The sequence below is a fragment of the Anser brachyrhynchus genome (genome assembly GCF_964034855.1).
Source record: "Anser brachyrhynchus genome assembly, chromosome: 7".
In the NCBI taxonomy this organism is placed as follows: domain Eukaryota; kingdom Metazoa; phylum Chordata; class Aves; order Anseriformes; family Anatidae; genus Anser; species Anser brachyrhynchus.
Genome location: NC_137701.1, coordinates 22,293,502 through 22,316,143, shown reverse-complemented (window position 1 = coordinate 22,316,143; position 22,642 = coordinate 22,293,502). Strand labels below are relative to the sequence as shown.

The 22,642-nt window shown below is 35.2% G+C and overlaps 1 protein-coding gene and 1 long non-coding RNA gene across 11 annotated transcripts in view; one reads left to right on the top strand and one right to left on the bottom strand.

Annotated features, from left to right (window-relative positions):
- LOC308198554 (sodium channel protein type 2 subunit alpha-like) overlaps nucleotides 1–22,642 on the bottom strand; it is a 130,955-nt gene that overhangs the window by 38,868 nt on the left and 69,445 nt on the right. For 6 of the 10 annotated variants that reach the window (XM_080601151.1, XM_080601158.1, XM_080601161.1 and 3 more), the window contains 6 exons: nucleotides 5,884–6,207; nucleotides 3,501–3,618; nucleotides 3,076–3,166; nucleotides 2,113–2,241; nucleotides 1,569–1,660; nucleotides 265–501 (listed from right to left, as the gene is read on the bottom strand). In XM_080601151.1, the coding sequence (XP_080457277.1) occupies nucleotides 265–501; nucleotides 1,569–1,660; nucleotides 2,113–2,241; nucleotides 3,076–3,166; nucleotides 3,501–3,618; nucleotides 5,884–6,156 (940 nt within the window). In that variant the 5' untranslated portion in view covers nucleotides 6,157–6,207. Of the gene's footprint in view, nucleotides 1–264; nucleotides 502–1,377; nucleotides 1,470–1,568; nucleotides 1,661–2,112; nucleotides 2,242–3,075; nucleotides 3,251–3,500; nucleotides 3,619–5,883; nucleotides 6,208–15,473; nucleotides 16,638–22,642 lie in introns of those variants that run through there. The other 4 variants (XM_080601157.1, XM_080601155.1, XM_080601159.1 and 1 more) reach the window with 4 other exon arrangements.
- Nucleotides 1–22,642, top strand: part of LOC308198593 — a 119,192-nt gene that overhangs the window by 91,640 nt on the left and 4,910 nt on the right. The gene's annotated exons all lie outside the window — the stretch shown is intronic.

The window sequence follows — 22,642 nt, the reverse complement described above, 5'->3', positions numbered from 1 at the left end:
GACCCTGGAGGTCTCTTCCAACCTGCATGATTCAGTGATTTCCAACCTAACCCTACAATTATGTTTCAAAGCGCAGTTAAGGGAAAAAACAATCATGTCAGTGTGAATTTGGGAGGCATGATATAAAATATGTACTCATTGTCATCCTATTTCATTGATACTTATCTTCAGCCTATAACATGACATGGTAATCTAATGTGTTTGTGCACGTATGTGTGCTTATACACAAATACTTCGACACATTATTTCAGCAGTGTTTCTTACTTCCATTCTCAATGTATGCCGTCCAGTCAAACTCTGTACCATTAAAGTATGGAGCTACGTATTTTTCAAAAGTCGTTGAATTTTTTGATGGCCATAACAAGCATTTATTCTTCAAGTTGCCCATGAACAGCTGCAGTCCTATTAGTGCAAACACACTCAGGCAAAACACAGTCAAAATCATTACATCTGAGAGCTTCTTCACAGACTGAATTAAGGCTCCCACAATAGTCTTCAAGCCTGCAAACAGAGGCAGATTTTTATTAAATATTTACCTAAGCTAAAATAAAATGTGGATTACTCCAACACACTATTAAACATCATGCACAGCTGCATGAAAATAGTCTTAAAATATTTTTCAAAGGAAAAAGATATCAGTAAGTCCCATAGCTCCTGATAAACTAATCGGAAGCTATGAATGGTAGGCATTCCAAAACACCCGTTCTACAAATAAACAAGTAGTGTTTTTTACTCATGCTCCCTGTACATGTTAACTACATGTGAAGAAAATTGTTCCAGTTTTATTTTCTGCTTGATGCCTCTTCCTCCAAACCTGTGCCAGTGTCCTTATCCAATTCACAATATATTGGTTCTATAACAGCAAGCAAAAAACAAAACACAATAGCATTGCAGCAGAGATTTTAATGGTACCATTATAATGCGTCCTATTCAGCTGGAGGTGATTTGGTGAAGATAGGCATCTCAAGATAATACATCATGCAATCCCCATGCTACTCCTTATTTTCTTATTCCTTTATCAAGGATTTAGCTTTTAAAATGCATTGAAATTTTCAATCCCAAATGTCTTTGATAAATGGTAGCATTCAGATTAGTAATAGAAAAATGAGAAGATAATTAATTTTGATCTTTCATGTGGAAGAGAAAATTTGATATCATGAAATAGAAATTATAGGCTACATAATATATAGGCTATATAATTCAATTTCTCATGCATGAATGTATTAAACTCTGAGGCTGAGTGTTTTAGAGAATCAGAAAAATAATCAAGTTTAGTTTAGTTTAAGTTAAGACTGGAGCCTAAATCCTTCTGTTAAAAACATGAATTCAGCTTCTGTGAAAATTTCAATCAGCCTCAGTGTTTAACCTCGCTCTCACCTGGAATGACTGATATTGTTTTCAAAGCTCGGAGAACTCTGAATGTTCTCAACGCTGAGACATTGCCCAGGTCCACAAACTCTGTCACATATCTGTAGTGAGGGATTCCACACACAAACACAATGACAGCACACACAGAATTAAACAGAGGTGATGTAGAGAGCTTACTATTTTACACAGTTACTTCTTACCTGGAATTACAGAAATAGTTTTCAAAGCTCTCAATACTCTGAAAGTTCGAAGAGCTGAAACATTGCCTAGGTTTACAAACTCTGTTATATACCTGTAGAATTAAATCACAGTTACTCAGAATTAAGGTAGAGTGTATGTTACTTACCTGGACCTGTAATCCAGACTATTTTTTAGGAAGGGGGAACATTAAATGAAAGACTTACATTCATATTTTCCTGTTTCAATGGAGTTTTCCCTAGGAAGCATACCCTTAAGTATTTCCAATGAATGTAAATTAATATGAAACTGATTACCCTGATTTTATTGTTTAAATATACTTTATAATAGATTGTTCAATTGTAACTTCTCTTTTGTACTGTGCAATAGTACACTAATTCGGCCGTGTGCTAGATCAAGGCAAACATTAAAATGGGAGAAGTTGAAACACAATTCAACTATAATTCATTTTAAATGAGCTAACATAACCCAAACAAATTATTACCATTTAAGAAAAAAAAAAATTCTGGCTGGTATTTTACTTAAATCAAATAAATGTATACTTACGCAAAGGAAATGACAATAAAATCAAGCCAGTTCCAGGGGTCACGAAGGCAAGTAAAATCATCTATACAGAAGCCTCTTGCAAGGATTTTTACCAAAAATTCAAAAGTATAAATACCAGTAAAAGTGTACCTATGAGAAAACATCAAAATAAAAGTTTAAGATTGTCATTCAGTGATATAACAATATAGAAGTAACAGAAAACCACTCAAAAGCAGTGATTATTAAATGGACTGTAATGGTAATTATGAACTTACATCAAACATGACTGCTTTCCCACCATTCTTCTGAATACTTATGGGATTTTTACTTTTTAATCTGAAACATATTTTTGCAGTTTCTGGCACGCATAAGTTTGAAATTTGAACCCAAAGTAGTAATCAGTACAAATATGAGGAAAATATTTTTTTTGTAAGTGAAAATTTCAGCATGGTTGGCATTTCAGAAATAAAATCCATGGGTAAGTGAAACTTAGTGTTTACTACAGTTACCAAAGTCAGACTTTAGAATGTCTGACAGTAATCCTCATATTTTGATATGAAAAGCTTGGGTGTTAAATTTTTACATTTTGTTAAGCATGAAGGCTCTTCAGTAGTGGCTATACAAAGCATCTTACTGAAAAGCAACAGTGTCAGTTTGACAGGATTATTATTTTTTTTTTCTTTTAATAAAAATGCTAACGGAACGGCTGAAAAGGGAGAGAGCGCAAAAACATTATAAGTACAAAAATTATGATCAAAAGGATTAAATCAGTTTTATTCAGGGAAAAAGGGTAACAATATCATAGCTTTTTTTCTTACAGCCTGCAGGCCTGTAGTGGTTTGAGTTGCAGCTAGTATTAATCAACAGGCTAGAGAAAGAATACCAGCTTTGCACATGATATTAAGTAAAACCACACAGCTTAGCTCCTACTTTAGCTTTTCATTTTAAAACCATTTTAAAAATATATTAGATAATTTTACTTACTCCACATTCTTTGTCCAATCTGGTAGTTTATTCCATGTCATGAATACACAGTTTGTCAAAATAGTGAGCATAATAAGCATGCTGAACAATGTTGACTGCAGTTAAGGAACTTACACTTTCTTAATGCTGATTTTGCTTCACACAAAACATGAGTAGTTGACCAGGCTTTAGAACACTGACAACACGTACAATACAAATTAGTTTAATATGACTAAAAATGCCATAGATAATGCAAAAATGTTTCATATTAATTATACTATTAATTATGTAAACTAGGTATACATGCTAGCCCTCATTCATTTTGAGAGAAAGAATTAAGGGTATGAACACATTTAAATACTCAAACAAACAATCATTATAAAATATTTCAAAAGACCAGTAATTATTATGTTTTCATTTTAAGCAAACTAGGTAAAAAGGATATGAATGAACTAAAATCTTAATAGCTATTCTTCTAATAATATTGAAAGGAGATAAAAGGTACAAGGCAGAGGTGGCACTGAACCTGAAGATTGTCTTCCCTTTATTCAATACTATAAATGTCTTTAAAAAAGAGAGAGAATAGGAAATTAAGGATATGTTTGCAACCTCACCATAAATAGAGGCTGCACTTACACAGATGTAAGTAGCCAAATTTATTTTCAATAAAATTATTCAAGCAAGTATCTGATTCTGTATTTTCACATAAGCAAGGAAAACTGAAAACCATACATTCTTTTTCTCTGTGCTCTTAATGTCTGCATTTCAACATTTTCCTGCATTATGTAAATAAGTGAAAACTATAATTAAAAAATTGTCCTTTTAAAACATTAAAAATGTGTGCAGCTATATTGCGTGCACTTCAGATGAAACCTGGCAGTGCAAAACACAGCACCTAATCAACCATTTTTGGAGACTCACCAGCAACTACTTAATCATTTCAGCACTTAGAAACTGCTTCTGAAATTAGACATCCTGGTTCTTAAAGACTTTACTGCCTTTATTGTCTGAGCAGTTATTTCTAGTACCATTTACACAACCATTTTTGATTTAGACTAAAACTGTTATCTAATGAAAACTTAAGTCAGTCTGCATTTCATGATTATTTTCCCAAATGACACATGTCTGGAAATAAGTAGGTTTTAATATTGATTCTTCCTGTTTTATGCCAATATTCTATTGTAACATAAATAGATCATTTAACAGTAGAGCTCGTGGAGTAGAAACAACAACTAAAACAACTGAAAACACTATACCTGATTATTAGTCTTCAACATTCTGTACTAGAAAAATACTGCTTTAACCGAGTTGCTTCTTATGGAAGATGGTAACCTGCTGATTATCCAGTTCTTTGTTTCAAGAACCTATTCTATGTTTTTAATTCAAATATTTTATTGATTTTTCACAATGAAATAAGCGCTTGCTTACTCTGTACTGCCTTTTAAAAGTAAACTCAATTTTGTTTTCATTTTGAACATCATTCTGCTTCTCTTTTCATCATCTAAGATCTATACTTGCTAAAGGCACCACCCTTGATCTTGTCTCCTTTTTTTAAGTTTCTCTATAAAAGAAACTGAGTTGCATTATAATAGATGAATATACATCAATTTAGATTTCATTTTCAGGTCTATTCTGGACCTATAACAAAGTCTTAATACAGAAACAGGAAGTAGTAGACAGAGTCCCATTTCAGAAGTGGATGTGCTACTCACGGATGCTTTTATACTGTTTTGCAGACAGTACTTTGTTGTTGTTACTGAGCCACAAAACCTCTTTTACATTAAAAAAAAAAAAACATTTATGTAAAATTTCGAAGAAAATTCTGCATACATGAAGATATAAAGTGACTCTTAAAGGAATGACGGAGAGACTTTAAATAACTTCCTTGCACTGTAACATAATATTGAGGGTACACGACTTCAAGATGTCCTACCAATTACTGTCTTCATGTTCCTTGTGGGGCGGTACTGGGAAAGATTACTTACTGGTAAATTGGTATTAAAATCATCAGGAAAAACGTAACTGGACAGAAAATCTAGTCAGACTCAGAAAAAAAAGTGCAGTGATCCTGAAGCGAAATCTAGCAAAACGAACTCATGTCTGCACATGAGCTTTTACCTATCCACAGAAATTATATCACATGAAGCCAGCAACATGTGCTAATAATCGCGTTTTTATTTTTTACTTATGTCCCTCCTTAGTCAGGTAGAGTTTAACAAGTAACTCCAGTTGAGTTTTGTTTTGCCTTTTTTTTTTTTTTTCAAATACTTCAATAAGGTTTTAAGGAATGTTTGACAGTAGATCATTTTGGCAGATGACAGACAGAACAAGCACTTCATCCAAAGTCAATCTGCTGCTAGACTGGAAGATAGTGCAAGAATTCTTATAATATCTAATAATTAAATTCTCTGAGGAAAACAAACCAAAAACTTTAGCTGCTTTAATTAGTTTCCTTCTTAGCCTGCTGAACTACATCTTAGTACTATGTTTCCTCAAATCCCCAGTAATAGAGTAGCCAGAAAGATGAAGTTTTCCAGTGCTTCAGCATTTCATCAGATCCGGAGATTAAAAGACATCTAATCCAAAATCCACTAACTCAAAACATCATAAGGAAATCTTAGACATTAAAAAAAAAATCATAAAAAAGTAACCTGAGTAGAAGACTCACAGTCATATTTATATTGGATTCAAAACAATTAACATGGTATCACTGACTTTTAAATACTTTCAATAGGGCTTCTGACTACCTTCAACAGGTAGTAAACTACAGCATTTACCACTTTGTAGTTCAACAGGTATATTCTAATTATAATCTTAGTAAATACTTACTTTTTTATTGGCATAATATGGATCCAGGTCCTCCAGGGGCTCAGAAACCATTTCTGGAGGAATATCACCATAAATAAATGGCAGCGTCTTTCCTGCCTCCAAGTCATTACTTGGCTTTTGATGATTTTCTTCATGAACACCATCATCTTTATGCTCATCTTTGTCACGATTAGACTTTTCATCAGCAATACGCTTCTCAATAGCTGCAAGAGACTCTTTGGTGAAATGGAAGAAGCTGTCAGATCCTGGTGGTACGAACATTGCCTGTGCCATCTTTTCATTCTGCAAACTTTAAACACTTTTATGCTCTTGTGCAAGAAGATCCTAGGAGAACGTGAGGGATGGGGAGTGGGGAGAAACAGAAAGATTAGGAGAGTGCAACAGCAAGACAATTCCCCAAATAACAATTTTCGGCATAGTATAGTAGTTATCTGCCTCTTTTCTAATTGTAAAGAACTGTACAGAGAAGTATTTGAATTAATTTTCAGAGACAACAGAAAATTAGCTACCTTAGCTTTTCTGAAGTACCAACATGGCAAACAGATACTGTTTAGAATGTAAAGAAAAACATGAAAGGAAAAGAATTATAATGAAATTTGCATGCAATTTATTTATCATCTCAGGTTAATATAAATGTCACAAGAAAAAGGAAAGCATTCTCACTTTCCCTCATCTAAACAAGAAATCCAAAACACACCTTATTATTAAAAGTTAAGAAATGTGTTAACATATTACTTTATTCAGTGTTTATGAGGATAGGGATTTATATAAAAAGTTGAGCTAGTATCTCCAAAACACTTGCAATTTGTATTATGAAAGTGGAAAGAAAAATAAGCATGTCCTTCCTATTTCTCTTCATTTGTTATGGAAACACTACTCCACCTGGTGGCTTACATTATGCTAGCTAAACTAATACTGCTCTATGAGACAGGTACTATATTTAAAGCCATATGCACAAGCAGAATGCAACTAGGCTAAGGTTTAGTCCTTTCATTTTTGGATTTCCTAAGTAGCATTTTCTTGACTTTCAACTGTAAATTCGATGGTGCTATGCTCTCTAATTAAGGAATTTATGAGGGATGAAGTGTTTTAGATTTACACAAAAAACACGGCACACACTCCCTGAAGTTACACTACTTTCTCTGAGGCTTGATGTATTTTCAAAAAAAATAATATATTCATTAAAATTTCAACAAATGCTACATTTTCAACAGATTACTTCTTTCTAGGTTTCTATTTTCTACAGGGAGAACACAATTAATACCCATGGGTGCAATTAGTTCAGGATAAACCAATTTTATAAACAGACAAAACAGAATCAAGTCCTCCTCGGTGACATTCAGCAGTGCTGTAGTTTTTAACAACACTTCAACAAAATTCAGAAATTGCGGTGGGTTGATCATTTCTGGCTATCAGATTGCCACCCAGCCACTCTTGTACTTTCCCTCATCAAAATAATAAGAAGGAGAAAACAAAGTAAAAAATCTCATGGGTTGGGGCCAGTTCATAACAGTGTGCCCTCCATGAGCTGCAGTTCCTTTGGGGGATATCCAACTGCTCCAGCACACAAATCTGTCCTGGCATGGTACCCCATGGACTACAATGAAATACCGCCTCCACCATGGGCTGTCCCACAGGCTGCAGATGAATCTCATGTCTGGCACCCAGAACACCTCTTTCTCAGACCCTGAGGTTTTCAGGGCTGTTTCGCGCACTTCTTTCCTCATTCCTTACACTGCCATGCAGCATTTTGACACCTCTTGAACGTCTTTTCCCAGAGGCGCCACAAGATTGGGTGTGGGGTTAAAGATGATGGAACCTTTTTGCCAGCCAAAAAGTGAAATCATGTCAGAATTAATGCTATGAATGCTATCATCAAGAATAATAAAGGTTCTGAAAGACACCAAAACTGGCGAGGAACTGGGTACCACAGGCACCCAGTGCAGAATGGCCTAGACACCAGTCAGGGCCTGTGAGGTCTTGGGCCCAGAGGAATAACCTTAAGCTGGTCTAGAACGGCTCCATTTGCCCTAGGCTTCTACCACCAACGTCTCGGACTGGGCCTGTGCTACACAGCAGGTGAGAGTTCGTTAAAGACATAGCTTTTCCTCTGGTCACAGTGTCAGCTTAACAGTAGAGATGTGCAGGAAAAAAAAAAAAAAATCGATGCCAAATACTTACACATGAGGTGCAGTAGCCCCATTCAATTCCCACACCATGCTATCAATCCCAGGAACGTTAATACAGCTGCCTCTTCTAGAATCACTTTTAGGTCTCCTCCAAGTTAGTTAATAACATTTTCTACATTTTAACAATTTCCCAGCATAAACTGAATTCTCACAGCCACTAAAACCTATCCTTATGCCAGCCTTTTTTTCCTCAAAATTCGCCAATCAAGGGTATGCATATATCCAAGTCCTAGCTTTTTCAGCTGAGCTATTACAGCTTCTGCTTCCCTAGCAAGTACTCTCTACTGTGACATAAGACAGAAAGAAAAGGGGTCTTTGTACAGGCCAGTAAGGACATGAGGAATCTCCTGACAAACAGGAGCAGAAATCAGCCTTTTTTTGTGTCAGCCACACAGCATCTTCGGAACACAGAGCAATAGTTATTCTTGGGAGCAGGCAGCCCAGGAAAGACACGTCTTCCCTTAGTTATTCCAAAATGGACGATTGCATCCATTCCATCTTTAAAAGATTCACCATTCTCAAATGGAAGGTCCTTGATTCCTATTGATTCCAGCGGCCTTCTCCACTGAAACCTTCCCAAATCCCTAACATCCATGCTTCTGAAAATCTGTCCTGCAATGCTTTGATTGAAGCATTTCCTTCAGAAGTTGGATGATGCCTGTGGCCAAACGCCCAGGGAACATGCACTCATGCACCAGCAAAAAAGGAAATCACTGTCACAGGAAGAACACCAGAATCCTTTCCCTTAAAGCTCCATTTTTTACTTAAGAAATAATGTAAGTAATGACATTGTTATTTGGTACCCTTAGTTCCTTTATTTAGCTTACACCTGTGTTTTTTTTGGAAATAAATCTTCCTATACGGTATATTAATCAATTCTGCATGTGTCATAACAGATACTGAGGACTGCACTTACGTAAGATTTACCTTTCCTGCATTAAGACATGCAAACTACAGTTCATATTATAAATACAGCTGTATGTACTGACTGTACAGTTTCTGAAATGGTTAGATAGCTGTACAAACTATGAAGAGTCTGAAGAGACAGGAGAGAAAGACCTACAGCCATTAGAACAATCATCTTCAAAGAAAATAAAACTGGTGCTTAAAACCAAATAAAACCGGTGCTGTACACACAGTACTGCTCTGGTAGTGCTGCCCTTTGTGGAGATAAACATGACATTACAGATTTTTCAGCACATCTATGCACCAGTCCACCATGTCTATCAAAAAGTAGGGGCATGCTTGGAAGTCTAAGTAATATTTACATGATTTTGTGTTTTGATGATTTTCTTCAGAAACAAAAAAGGCAGAAAAAAACATGTTAATTAAAAGAAAGGGGAAAAACCCTAAGAGAGTTATACAGGTTATCTACTACAACAATCAGTGAGCCTTTTGGGGATATTCTTATTATTTGGAGGAAGACGTTTAAAAGCTTTAAAGAGTTTCCTCCTTGACTATGAAGGCAGATTCAGAAGGTGATGAATATGACCACAGAAACTACTTTTAATTGAACACATCACTAACTTATGCCTGCCTATGCACTTAGGCTAAATTTCCCCTTTAGAAACCTGTGATACGTAAAACCAAGAGTTCATGTCTGCTCATTTTACCAAATACCACTATGGCCTTATGACACTTATTCTGAGTTGTTACCAATGTTATCAGAATGAAAACCAATCCTTCTGCTTTCATGCTGATATTCCAGTGATTTATTCAGCAATGCTTAAGTAGTATCCTTAGGGTTGACACAAACTCCATCCAGAATTTCTCTCTAATGAGACCATAGCCAATGACTGCATCACATTTCAGTGTTAGCATAAAACAAACAAACAAAAAGGTTCTCTTCCAACACCTAACAGCCACATCTTCTGTCAATGATTTGCCACAGCAGTCTAATCACAACCCATACTTCTGGATAAAAAACAATACACGTGTTAAACAGATCTTGAGTTACAGATCAGAGACTATGTTTTCTCATCATGACTTTTTCTTAAAATGTATGTAAATATATACACTCTGTAACATACTGACATCATTTATGTCATTCCATCAAGGAAATTCATTTATCCAGTAAGGAAACGGAGTGAAAGAATTACGACGATGGATGGATTAGTGTAATGACTTAAATGTTCTCTCTCTTTTCTGCAGTCTTGATGGCTACTGTACCACAAAGAAGTAGTAACAAATCAAATCAAAAAACAAGAAAGAATATGAATCCTGAAAGGAGGAAAAAAAAAAAAAAAGGGAAGAAAACCAACACTTCCCTCCCCTCGAAAAAAAAGGTCCCTATACAAATCTCCATCCCTCTCTCCCCCCTAAAAAAACGCAAAGAGTAATAAATTTTTTAAAATGAAAAACTCAACTTAATATAAGGTTTCTGACATTTTCAACGTTTTCTACAGACATCTACAAAATGTTTATTTTTGCATTTATAAAAATAATGTTCAAACTTAGACCCAAACCATTTAGCATCAAAATCTCAGAATGAAGGAAATACATCTCCCATACAGACATAGTATATTTACCTTCATGTTTGTTCAGAGCTAGAAACAAAACATCTGCCCTGATACTCTATATCCCATAACACAAAAATGAATTTTTACATTACTATTTTCAGTGTTCTCTCTGTTAATTACTATTGTACATTTCATAGTGCTATTTAAATAAAGTTGAATAAAATTTTCAGCATACTAAAGAAGCCTAGATAAATCACTAAGTCTCAATAACCAAATAAATTCTCCTAAGTATGAAAATTAATTAAGACTAAGAAGTTGCTACCGTGACGGTCTGTTGATGATGTACACTGAAATTCAATTTGGCAAACGATCACATTTCATGAGTCATAAGCAAACCTACATACATTTTCTTTGCCATGCTCTTTTATTTTTCTGCATCTGTCTATATAAAAGAATATGGCATTTTTATTTCAGGGATACTAAATTTGGCTAATTATATAAATTAAAATTTGCATTATTAACTACTATATTGCTGTTACTCAATCCTTCAGACTGTTATAGCTGCTAGAGAAAAGAAACTGTTTTGATCCCTACTACCTAAATATTACTATTCTCTGAGAGTCTGCAAAACAAAAAGCTGACTATAATACAAACCAAGAAAATTCTTAGGAAAATGGGTTAATCTAGAAAGCACCTCCTCTAATCAACAATTAAAAATCTAGTGTCCTTCCTTCCCCTCTCAAGGAATTTCCTGTGCAGACACTAACAGTACCTACACTATTCAACCACTTATGATCGTAAGCATCAATAAGAACTGAAACATTCCTAAATTATTAATTATTCTGAGCCTGAATGAATTAAACCTATGGCACATTTCATCCCTTGTACTTCTCAGCAGAATATTGTGGCAATGCAATGTGACTAACTGGGACAACTCATCTTAAAAGATTTTGCCATGCCCTTCATTTACAAGTTGTTACTTTATAGTTTGCTCATTAAAATCATATTAAAGAATAAAACAAATGCCTACTGAAAACAGACAACTTCTGTACAGTTCTAATGGTTCAGTTTCTTACATGCAACTCACCTTACATGTCCTTTATCCTTTTCAAGTTATTTCAAACTAGCTATTTTCAATTCAAGAATCTCTGATTCAATGTGAAAGTTTATAGTAATACATAGAAGATACTTGCAAAATATTAATGTTGCAGGAAAGCAAAATGTTAAAAAGGCAGAGGATGCTACTCTTGATCTTAAAAAGAAGATTTCTCTCATATAAATCCATTTTAAGAATCTGCAACCACTTAGGCAAGCTGATCAGTCTCTTTCCTTACTGTCTGAAAATGAATTCATCAAGCTCAGATCCAGGAAACCCAGTTCTCACAGACAAGCATTCCAATCACTAACGTATTAAACAGAAAATCTTGAATAGAGCCAACACATAACAAATGAAAAACTATGTAGTTGTTTACTGTTAGCAATACAATAAAAAACAGTGAAACACGTTATTTACTTTGACAGAAAGGTGACATGCATACATTTTTATTTGAGCAAGTATGATATTTCTGTCATTCATATGCATGCCAACGACTTTTTTTTCAGAACACAAATGTATTTTAAAATATTAAGACCCTGGTTTCATTTAAGTCCTAATAAATCATGCAGCCAATTCCTTGGATAATAATCCTAATTTAAATCTTCCTTAATAGGTTAATCCTTTTTATAATCTAAATAAAAGTTTGTATCAAATTTACCCCTATGGCAACGCTACTCTTCAATAACTTACCAGTCACTTGTGCTTCCTTGTTTAACTTATTTATGGAAAAAAATCTCATTTTCTGGCTAAGCAAGTTCAGAGAAACTCTTCTTTAAGTCCAATCAAGCATATCAGTCACTGAAACTCATTTTTACAGTTTTTGTGTATATGCTATTTTGTACGACAGATTTGCTTTTGTAAATCCTGGTGTTTGATCTTACAAGGTTTCATTATCACGTTTTGTTCTTTTTATCCTCTGTTCTCCACATTCCTCCTTCAGTTTGCTTTTGTGTTTATGAGATATCATCATGCCAGTTTATGGCACAGTAAGACTTTATGTAACTTCCAGCACAAAGCACCAGTAATGTGTGCCGGATAACCTTTGTTCCAAAAGACTTCTTTTATTACACCACAGATGATGACATCAAGATAATTACATTTTGACTTTTACCTTTATCATTTTCGATAAATTTTCTATATAAATTCTTAGTAAAGACAACTGTCAAAGCTTTTAAATACTATATCTGTGGATGTAAATGAGTATGCATCTAACTCCTTGTTTTGATGCTTTAAAGATAAATAAAGAAATTCAGTATTGCCATGGATATTGTATAACAACATACTGTAGTTGCTTGAAGCTATGAAGCAATACTCCCTATACGTATTTCAAATAATCATGGTACTTATACAGTGTTTAGTTTTCTTGTACTCGTTAGCTGAAAGAGAGTTGGAAGGAAAGGCAACCATCATACAAAATTATTTTTTTCACACTGAATACTTTTTACCTAATTATTGTTTTCAGTTATAAAACTGAACAGACTACTTAAATTCACTTTAGCCAGAAGAACTCTTCAGGATACAACTGCCAGATTCCCCGTTATAACCCAAAATGTATTTTATCCAGAAATCATATGAACTTAATCTAGTATTTAAGGAAGAAAGAAAAACATTTTTTTAAAAAAAAGAAAAAAATCCAATAAGAATTAAGATTTACATTTACAGAATAAGACCTCAAAGGTACATGGGTCAACACAAAAGAAAAACAAGAATGGCAATAACAACATTGCAAGTTATTTTTCAAAGTTAGATTTCTCTTACATCAGATTTGCCACAGTTCCAAGAAATCAATAAACAATACTTTCAGAAAAGAAGTACTACAACACTTCCAGATTAAATTTTTAGGAGCTCTCTGGCTCAGATTTCATCTTCACTAAATGAATGCCAGCTGAAAAAGGAAAGCACATAGCCTCAAAATGAAATTGTGAAGAAAAAAATTGCAGAATTACAGGCAGAAGAATTACTTTAAAACATTCTGCCTACTTAAAATCCAGACATTTACGAAATTCTTACAGATCATGGCATCATCACCAATGCTTGTGCTCACAGAGCTCTACGACATTCTCTTCTGCCTCCCGTCATTTCATACTGATGGGCTATAACACCCATCAGTAGAAACAACAACAAAAAAAAAAAGGCTCTCCACAAAGCAACTGATGTCAATGAAACATCTTTTTTGAATGGTTATTAATCCCTAGGAGATTACTAAGAATTATTTCATAAGAGAGACTAAGTAGTAAATAAAAAATAGCATTTATTTCCAAACTGGATCCCAACAATGCTGCAGACTCTGGTCCACAAAACAAGAGTTTATATTCACATACGTGTACAAAGAAATCCAGAAACTACACTCTTAAATATTGGAAATGTTTCTTTTATGTTCACAAGTTCATTTAGTATCTGTTAAAAGCTACACTAATACAAACTGAAGAATCAGAATTTGCTCCAAGTTCCTAAAGCAGGAATTCTTATTTGATTCTAGCATATATGAGAACTGAAGCTTTTAACATATCTAAAACTGATGATGCAGATGCTCCTTGTGTAATGGACCATTTATTGGAAGGCGCTCAGCTACTCTGCTTTCTAGCACAGCAGAAGAATAAGCATAATTGTATACAGCATTATATTACATGACTAATGTTAAATTGGTTTTATCCAAAGCCACTCACGACTTCCATTAACATTTGAAGGAGATGAAAAAAAAAAATCAACCAACAACTCAATTATGTTTAAAATGGTTAAAGTCTCCCAAACAGTCTTTGTTACTATGAGCAAACATTTACATGTAATTGATACTTAGAAGTTATACAGTTGGAGACAATAAGCACCATTTCTTTTTTGATTTAATGCGAGAATGATAACTTTGACAAGTAAATTTGCTTTGCATTACAGTTGCATATAAAACCAGGATAAAATCTTTTAGCAACTCATGTGAGGTACTTGGAGAAGAATGTGTTCAGTAAAAAGCAGAGGCATTTCTTCAAATATAAAATACAAACATTTCTGCAAATTAAAGCAGGCTTGCATACAAGATTAGTAACATTTAGCCTGCCACCAGGCTAGAACCCTTATTGCAAAACCACAGCCATGCCATTTCCCTATGTTAAATACATATACATTTAGTTTATTCATGTTGAGATCACACTCCAAGATATACTTTTCAACCTTCGTGTTAACTGTTGGGTTGTCAGAGACCTTTCATCACCGTTATTTTTAAAAAAGAAAACTAAAGGAATAAAATAACACAGCTACCACAGCTACTCTACTAGTCCTACGTCCAGAACCACATTATAGGAGAAAGTTTCTGTTAAATCTCCCCAAACTCAGGACTGTGAATAAAGGTGCTAAATCAGAGGCTATTCCCAAAAACTGTCTGGAAAAAAGGTGAGCATCAGATATCTCTTGGCATCAGTCAATCTTAGAGTAAGGTGACATCTTTAATGGCAGTTGCACAGAGAAGTAGTGTAGTACTGCAACCAAAAACAAGCCACTCAAACAGAACAAGTTCCGAGATACCTCCATTTTATTTGGCTCTTTAATTCCAGGGACCTGTATTATCAACCAACGGCAACTGCCTTATTTTAAACAGCACTGAGAAAAGGAACATGCATTTCTTCTAAGCATGCAGGAATTTCTATACATTTCTATAGTTCAGAATTTTCTGTTCTTTTAATAAAAAACAGTGATACATGAAACAACAATTCTAATGATGTCTGCATCAAAACAGTTATTATTAAACAAGGTATTTATGACTTTCCACTGAAAGAAACTATGTCCCCTGAAATAGGTCTTTTTAAAATTAAAATAATTAAAATTAAAATTATTATTAAAATAACTTTAAAAAATTACCATATTCTGCTTTCCTTCAGAAATATAGAACTTCCTATCTATATGCAAGCAAGGAATTGTCTTTCTAAACAAGCATTTGATGTGTCTGAGATTATAAATGACTTGAACTTCTAAATGAGTCTGCCTTGAGAGAGAAGAGCTCAACAAGAAGTAGATTTCCATGGAGAAGGAGTTAGGCTATACCTCATACCACATGAACGAACATGCTGCAATTAATGAAAGCAGGTGAACCTATCTCAACTATCATCTGCATTGGCTCTTTAAAGAAAAGGGCTTTTCAAGTTAATATTTATGATATATTGGGTTAACTGAAGCCTGGTAAGGTCATTACATAAAACAAAACCTATTTTGTTAATTAACTATTATTTCTTTCCTTGTTACAGAGTAGTACACTAATAGCTCTTGCTTTTTATAATCAAATCTAATTTTCTATTAATCATTGTAAGCTTATTGGGGTCCACAGAGCTGACTAAAACAACAAGAAGGTATTTCTTGCATTTGTTTATAAAAGACACATGTTCCTCACATTGCTAAAATGTATTATCATGGTACAAATATTTACAGAACTCTGCCTGTGACCCTACCCTGGAAGACTATCTAAACTTACCGGTTGGTTGTTCTTACCAATAGTTAGATAAAAATACATTACACAGGAAAAGCTGAACATGCTGAACAGAAGGAAAATGCCACAGATAAATTAGTTGTTCCATTAAGGATGCAATTTGGGAAAGAATTCTTGAAGGCTGAGCCTCCGCATCAGTGCCTGGGGGAACCCCACACACATCCAACAGAACTGTTGTCAGTATGTTTTCACTGCAAGTTAAAGGATTTAGGGCTGGGAGGAAGGACAGAAGGAGAAAGTTCCTTTCACCTTTTTATAGCTAGGTGCTGGGATTTCCACAGTGAATCCACTAAAACAAATCCTGTCAAAGTTCATTACTTTCCAGGGAGACCGCCTCAGCAGCAAATCCCATAATTTATGTTTCAATCTCAATTATAGTATTAATACAATAAATAAATTACATGCAGACAGTAATTCAGAGTACATAAGCACTGTGCACAGCATAGAAACTCTACACATCCATGAGCATAGGATCTTTTCATTAGCTTGTTCTTGCAAATGTGGAATCAGAAGTTCGCCCACATTCACCCACCAATCCAAATACATCAGAATACTCCATGGAAATTACTCAAACCTTGTAAACAATGCTAGGATATTGGGATATAAACACCTCTACGTAATTTATTCCACCTCATCAAGGTGTAGTAAGACGAGGCAACTGGACAAGGGGCAACAAGCACAAACTGAAGCACAGGAGGTTCCAGCTCAATATGAGGGGACACTTCTTTACCATCAGGGTGACATAGCACTGGAAGAGGCTGCCCAGAGAGGTTGTGGAGTCTCCTTCTCTGGAAATATTCAAAACCCACCTGGATGCCATCCTGTGCAACGTGCTCTAGGTGAACCTGCTTGGCGGGGCGGTTGGACTGGATGATCTATCTCTAGAGGTCCCTTCCAACCCTGCCCATTCTGTGATTCCAATTGCTATTCATTTTTCAGACTTTAGACTGTTACATGGCTCAAACTTTTGGTATCACCATTCCAATAACTTTCCTGTAAAACTGATTTAAAGACAAAATGATCTTGAATGCTTTACCTTTATCATATTAAAGTCAATGTACTTGGATCCCACTGAGTGACCGCACCAACACCTACCGTTAAACTTTCAGTAATGCAGAAAGTGAGTCATAACCAACTGCATGGAAGTTAGAAGATGCTTTTTTCCACAAAGGGAACATGTATGCCATGTCCGAAGTAAATGGCTTAGTTTCTTTCAATTTCAACTGAACAGAAAAAAAAAATAAGATGCCTGTTTCTGACAAACCTTTGGTATTGTATTCATAACCAGTTATGTAAAATAATAGTACAAAAGTCAGAGAAAAGATGAGGTTGGGCAGCACATTCTGAAGTGAGATAGTCCACAATCCAGCTCAGAACAAGGCTAAGGTTACTCTCCTGATATGGCCTACATGCAAAACCCTGTAGGCTCACGGGGTCTGTTTCAGGTTTCTTCTCCCTCCCCTCCACTGCATCTCTTCAAGATGTCCCAAGGTGCCTCAGTAAACCATTTACCCACCACATCCCAACCTACTCTTTGTGCAAGCCTAGGCTTCTCTTTCCAGCTATTTGGGTTCAGCACTACCTCCTCTTCCAGGTCCCTGACTTGTGTTAAAACCAGGTGGCACTGGAATATTTCCTGCAGCTTTTGCTGGTCTGTTATCAAATTTCTTTCTCCGTTTTTGTTCCAGTCTTTGACCATCACTAACACAAGTCACCACTGCAAAGCAACAGCAATAAATGATGTTGAATCACCACAGCTCCCAAATAACCGCAGCTGAAAGCTTCCCTCCTGAACAACGGGAATGAAGAATTAGCCAAACCATGTCAAGGTTTAAAAAAAGGAAGACTTTTTATTATACATTATTATATTTAGGTCCTTGTGAATAATTATAAAAAAGCAGAGTAAGGGTAACAAAAACCTTACAAGACAAAAGTTGTTAACAATTTGTTATTAACAACATAAGTCATTGCAGAATCCAAACCTATGCTTAACTGGATTTTAAACAGGCAAAAACCATATTCTTTTATTCTTAAAATGTACACAGACCATGGTTTTCAGTGTACCAGAAAGCTCAAAATGTTCTTGTTTCCTTTAGACCACTGCAGCAAAACAAATATATCAACCTACAGAACAAAATAGTTTTCCCATTTCTGTAAACCTGCTGAAATTCTGAAGCAACCTTGAAGTTTATTTGGTATTATACATTGTTATTCTATAATAAAGGTGAGAAGATTTTTATTAGGTGTTTTTAAGGGCTACTTTAAAAATCAGTACTTTTGCTCTGCTTTGATTTTCCATGTACTAAAACGTAAAAGGTCCGAGAACTGAACAGACATATACGAAAGATTTCAGAAAGCGTATGTGCTTTATGGAACTTGTGCTTTGCACACTTAGTCCATGTTACAAGCTTTATAGCCTGCAAACACAATTCACTTCAGGTTTTCTCCCTTAAATAGAGGGAAAGGACAAGACTATCTTACTTGGAAAAAAAAAATGCAGGGCGGTGATGGAAGCATCCCTCCCTTCCATCCCAAGTATAAAGGAGGTTAAAACTGGCTACTGACTGCAAAAGAAATAAAGCAAGTAGTACAGCCAGACTTTCAGTTCTTCATTCTGGCCAGACAGACTCCCTATACCTCACTTAATGGGCTCATTAGTGTAATCTGAGTCTACTTTTTGTGCCTGTCTAATTTTCTAGAGGCTCAGCTGCTGTTCTGCAAATCGATACAGGCTGGAGGTGATCAGTAAAACCTGGCTTGGATTAGAGTGATACAGAGGCAAAATTCCCAAATACATTCTACCAGTGTTTATATATCTTCATGCAAACACCCTGAAAATGGAAAATTGCATCAGCATTCATTATAACAGAGATGTATGGGAGGATGTTCTTCTTAAAAAGGCTCACCTGTCAGGTCCAAAAAGGATTTAGCACCTCCAATATATTATTGATTTTTCATTAGAACCAAAAAAATATATATATATATATATTTACTCATGACATCCATTAAAAACCCACAGAAGCAGAATAAGCCTGTAAAATTGAGATGAGAGTTCAATACCAATTATTCAGTTCAACTGCCTAAAATGCAGTGCTGTGATGCTACAGGAGATTTTGGAGCCATCAAGCACATTGGCAAAGTTCACTACCTGCTTGAGGAGTTACCAATGAGCAGGACAGCACGAGAAGGAATGAGAAAACATGTTAGAACATTTAACACCATGATAGAAAATCACAGAAGAGAAGCCAAGACTAAAGCAGATGTGTGAATCAGTTCCACTGACAACAGCTTACTAACCTACTACTCTGCCTCCCATGTAAGGCCAGAATGCAGGAGCTGGACCAGCCAAAGCTGCTGGCTTCCCCCATGTCCCACCCAGAGGTAACTGAGGTAACACAACAGTGACTGCCACCAAAACCTGCATAATCATGACAACATGATTCTTAAAAAGGATGGAATGAATTAAAAAAAGAAAAACAAACCTTATCTGGCAACCTCAGTTGCCCTTTTTCTTTCCTCTTACCCACTAAAGTAGTAAAAAATCTGTTTACATATGCTGCAACCCTTAATAAACATTCAAATGTAGATGTATTTGGGAAGTAAGTACAAGTATTATTCATTTCCCAAGCCTGTAGAACAGTTCATACAAAACCTTCCAAATAATAAAAATATTAAAGAAACATAGAAGGAAAGATTGGAAAAGAAACCTGGAAAAGAGGTTTATCGAATTTGAAGTGTTTAAATGTCCTGGTGAGGCTAGGATGATAATGATAGGTGTTTCACAAGCAAATAAGCCCTGCATTTGTTACCCTCCCACTGTTTTACTCACTTTTCTTAAGGAATATAGCGTTTTGTTGTTGTTGTTTTTGGTTTTTTTTTGTTTGTTTTCTTTTGAAATAAGCTTTTTCCCTACGACCACCAAGCCTTTACTGTAAGCAATGTTAATTCACTTACTCTGTATCAGCCATTTTCAGTCATTCATGTGATCAGAACAGAACAATGGAACCTGCAGGGCAGCCTTGGCAATAGTTTTCTCTGGGGCTTGACTCCAAATCTTTATATTTTCTGAAGGATTTGTCCTCCCTCATCCCTTTTTTCCCTACTTGGCTTTCTATTTTACTTGACTCTGTATTCTGAGACAGCCTTGCATTAGAATTTATCTGAAAGTGCATCCTATCAACAGGAATAAAACAGGAAATCTTTCTCCACCACAGAAAACCATACAAACCCCACAAAAACGAAGGCTTTGAAGGAAACTTGGAAACACACCTCCTGGTTTAATTCACTTTTCTTAATTACTTGCTTTTGAAAAATTATTCCCCTTCTAGTTTGCATAAAGAATTATGGACAACACAAAATGAGCTCAATTAGATCAAGTTATTTTAAAACAAAACCTCAAAGTTATGCTACCCTTGCACCTGCAGGGAAAAGGATGAACAAATGAAAAGATATGGCAGTATTCTCTAAAATCAAACAACAGAACCTGTTGAATGAAAAAGGAAATCCAGATCTGAAGGAATTTAAATTCATAATCATTTACTTTGCACTGAAAATTTTCTCCTTCACATTTCAAAGTCAAGGATGCACTGGTTGATTTCAATTGCAAGCTTACGTATGAGTAAGAAGCAGTAATAAAAGACATCAGTACTGAGAGGTTAACAAATATTGAAATTACTGATAACTATTAATGAAGCATTAATTACTACTACAATCAAACCAGGGAACTGTATTCTGAAACCAATTTACATGGATCAAAGTCTAATTTAAAGGATGTCACTACTATAGGTAGTGAGAAACAGAAATTTCAGCAATTAAGTATAAAAGATTCTTGAAAGGCAATAAGAAAAAGATTAATTTCTATGAGCTATTTCATCAAAATCTGTAGGCAAAGATAAATGCAGTGTTTTGGTGCGATATACTCTTCTATTCATTGACAACGTAAAATTAATTTTAAAGATTTTTTTTTCACCTAGTATTATTATGAGATATCCATATTTTCCCAAACATGCTTCACCTCACAATTCAATGCAAGAAGACAGTTGTTTTAATGACTTTTATCTTGATAAATTTTGAAAAAAATCAAAATATTTGCAATTATTGCATCAGCTTTACATAAAAAAAAACAAAACAGTGCACACTAGGCAGATAATCATGATGTGTGCCACTTGCTAGAAGAGAAATGCCATAGAAAAAGCGTCTGCCAATCATACCTACTCACAAATCACGGGACCATCTTCCTGCTTGGAATCACTAGCCTCCCCTGCCTCAAAGCCAGTGATCCACAAGCCTTCTGAATTGAGCCTACCTGGGCACTTGGTATGGTTGTGAGACTTGAGAATCGTTTGCCCACAAAAGATTTCAGTTACCCTGATGAAAGCCAGGCTTCCTCAATGTCAACCTTTCAAAGAAAAACTAAGATATACTAGCCAAGTCAAAGTGCTCATCAACAGTCTCCGCTGGAAAAGTAAACTAGGAGTCAAATTTGAGATACGATGAGATTACTAATCTAAGAGGTCAGCAGTAACTCACAACAGATGACTCCATGCAACAACCCAGAGTGAATTAATGGCTTTGAATGAGCAGCTTCTAAGTGTAAGCAGGTAATTACTAAAGCCTGAACTGAAAACTGGCCACTGAACAAGGTATAGGGTAGGCAGATTAGCTCAAAACATCAGTTTTTGTTGTTGTTGTTCAGATGCTGTCCAACAGACAACCAGATGAAAAAACAAGATTTGGGTGCATTAGGCAGTAAGTACTATCTAGAAAGTGTGCATCTTAATTAATGCCAATAAATACGCAATATCCAAAATCAATAAAATGTGCATGGGGAATTGTTTTGTCCTCCCAGATCTTCACATGGAAGCATCTCCTAGGCCATCTGCCACCAGCTGGCTATGTCATTGCTGAGCAGAACTGGAGACAGAAATTATCATCTTTTTACTGAAACTACTTTTCACACGTGATTATATGTATTAGAAATAGATGTGATTTGAATTGACTATAGCTTGGGTGCAAAGGATAAAGTTATTTTAATAATCACATTCTGTCAGTGAAACATTAAATCATATATAAATGATACCAAGTTAAACATTTTCTCACCTCATCATAAGAGATTGCACAGAAAGAACATGAAAATTCTGTCCTCAGAAGTTTTTAAAACCTGGCTGGACAAAGCTCTAGGCCACCTGGTTTGACTTCAGCTCCGAGCAGCTCTGAGCAGGAGGTTGATAAAGCTCCAACATGAACAAATCTGTGATCCATGGTTGCCATGCATAAAGCTTTAATCACAAGTTTTTTTGTTGCACTGAGCCACTTTTATTTCAGTGTTTGAAATCTTTGCAGATGAATACAATGTTTTAAATGCTGTTCATAATAGAAATATACAATTCTAATAACATTTTCTTAATACACTTACAGTAGTACATAGTTCCCTAGAAACAAGGGAGTCTTTGCCCCAAAGTGCTACATTGCTACAGAAAGCAGCCATTATGTTGCACAACCACAGTATAATTACAAAAGAATTGTTAGACATTCACTAAAAACATTT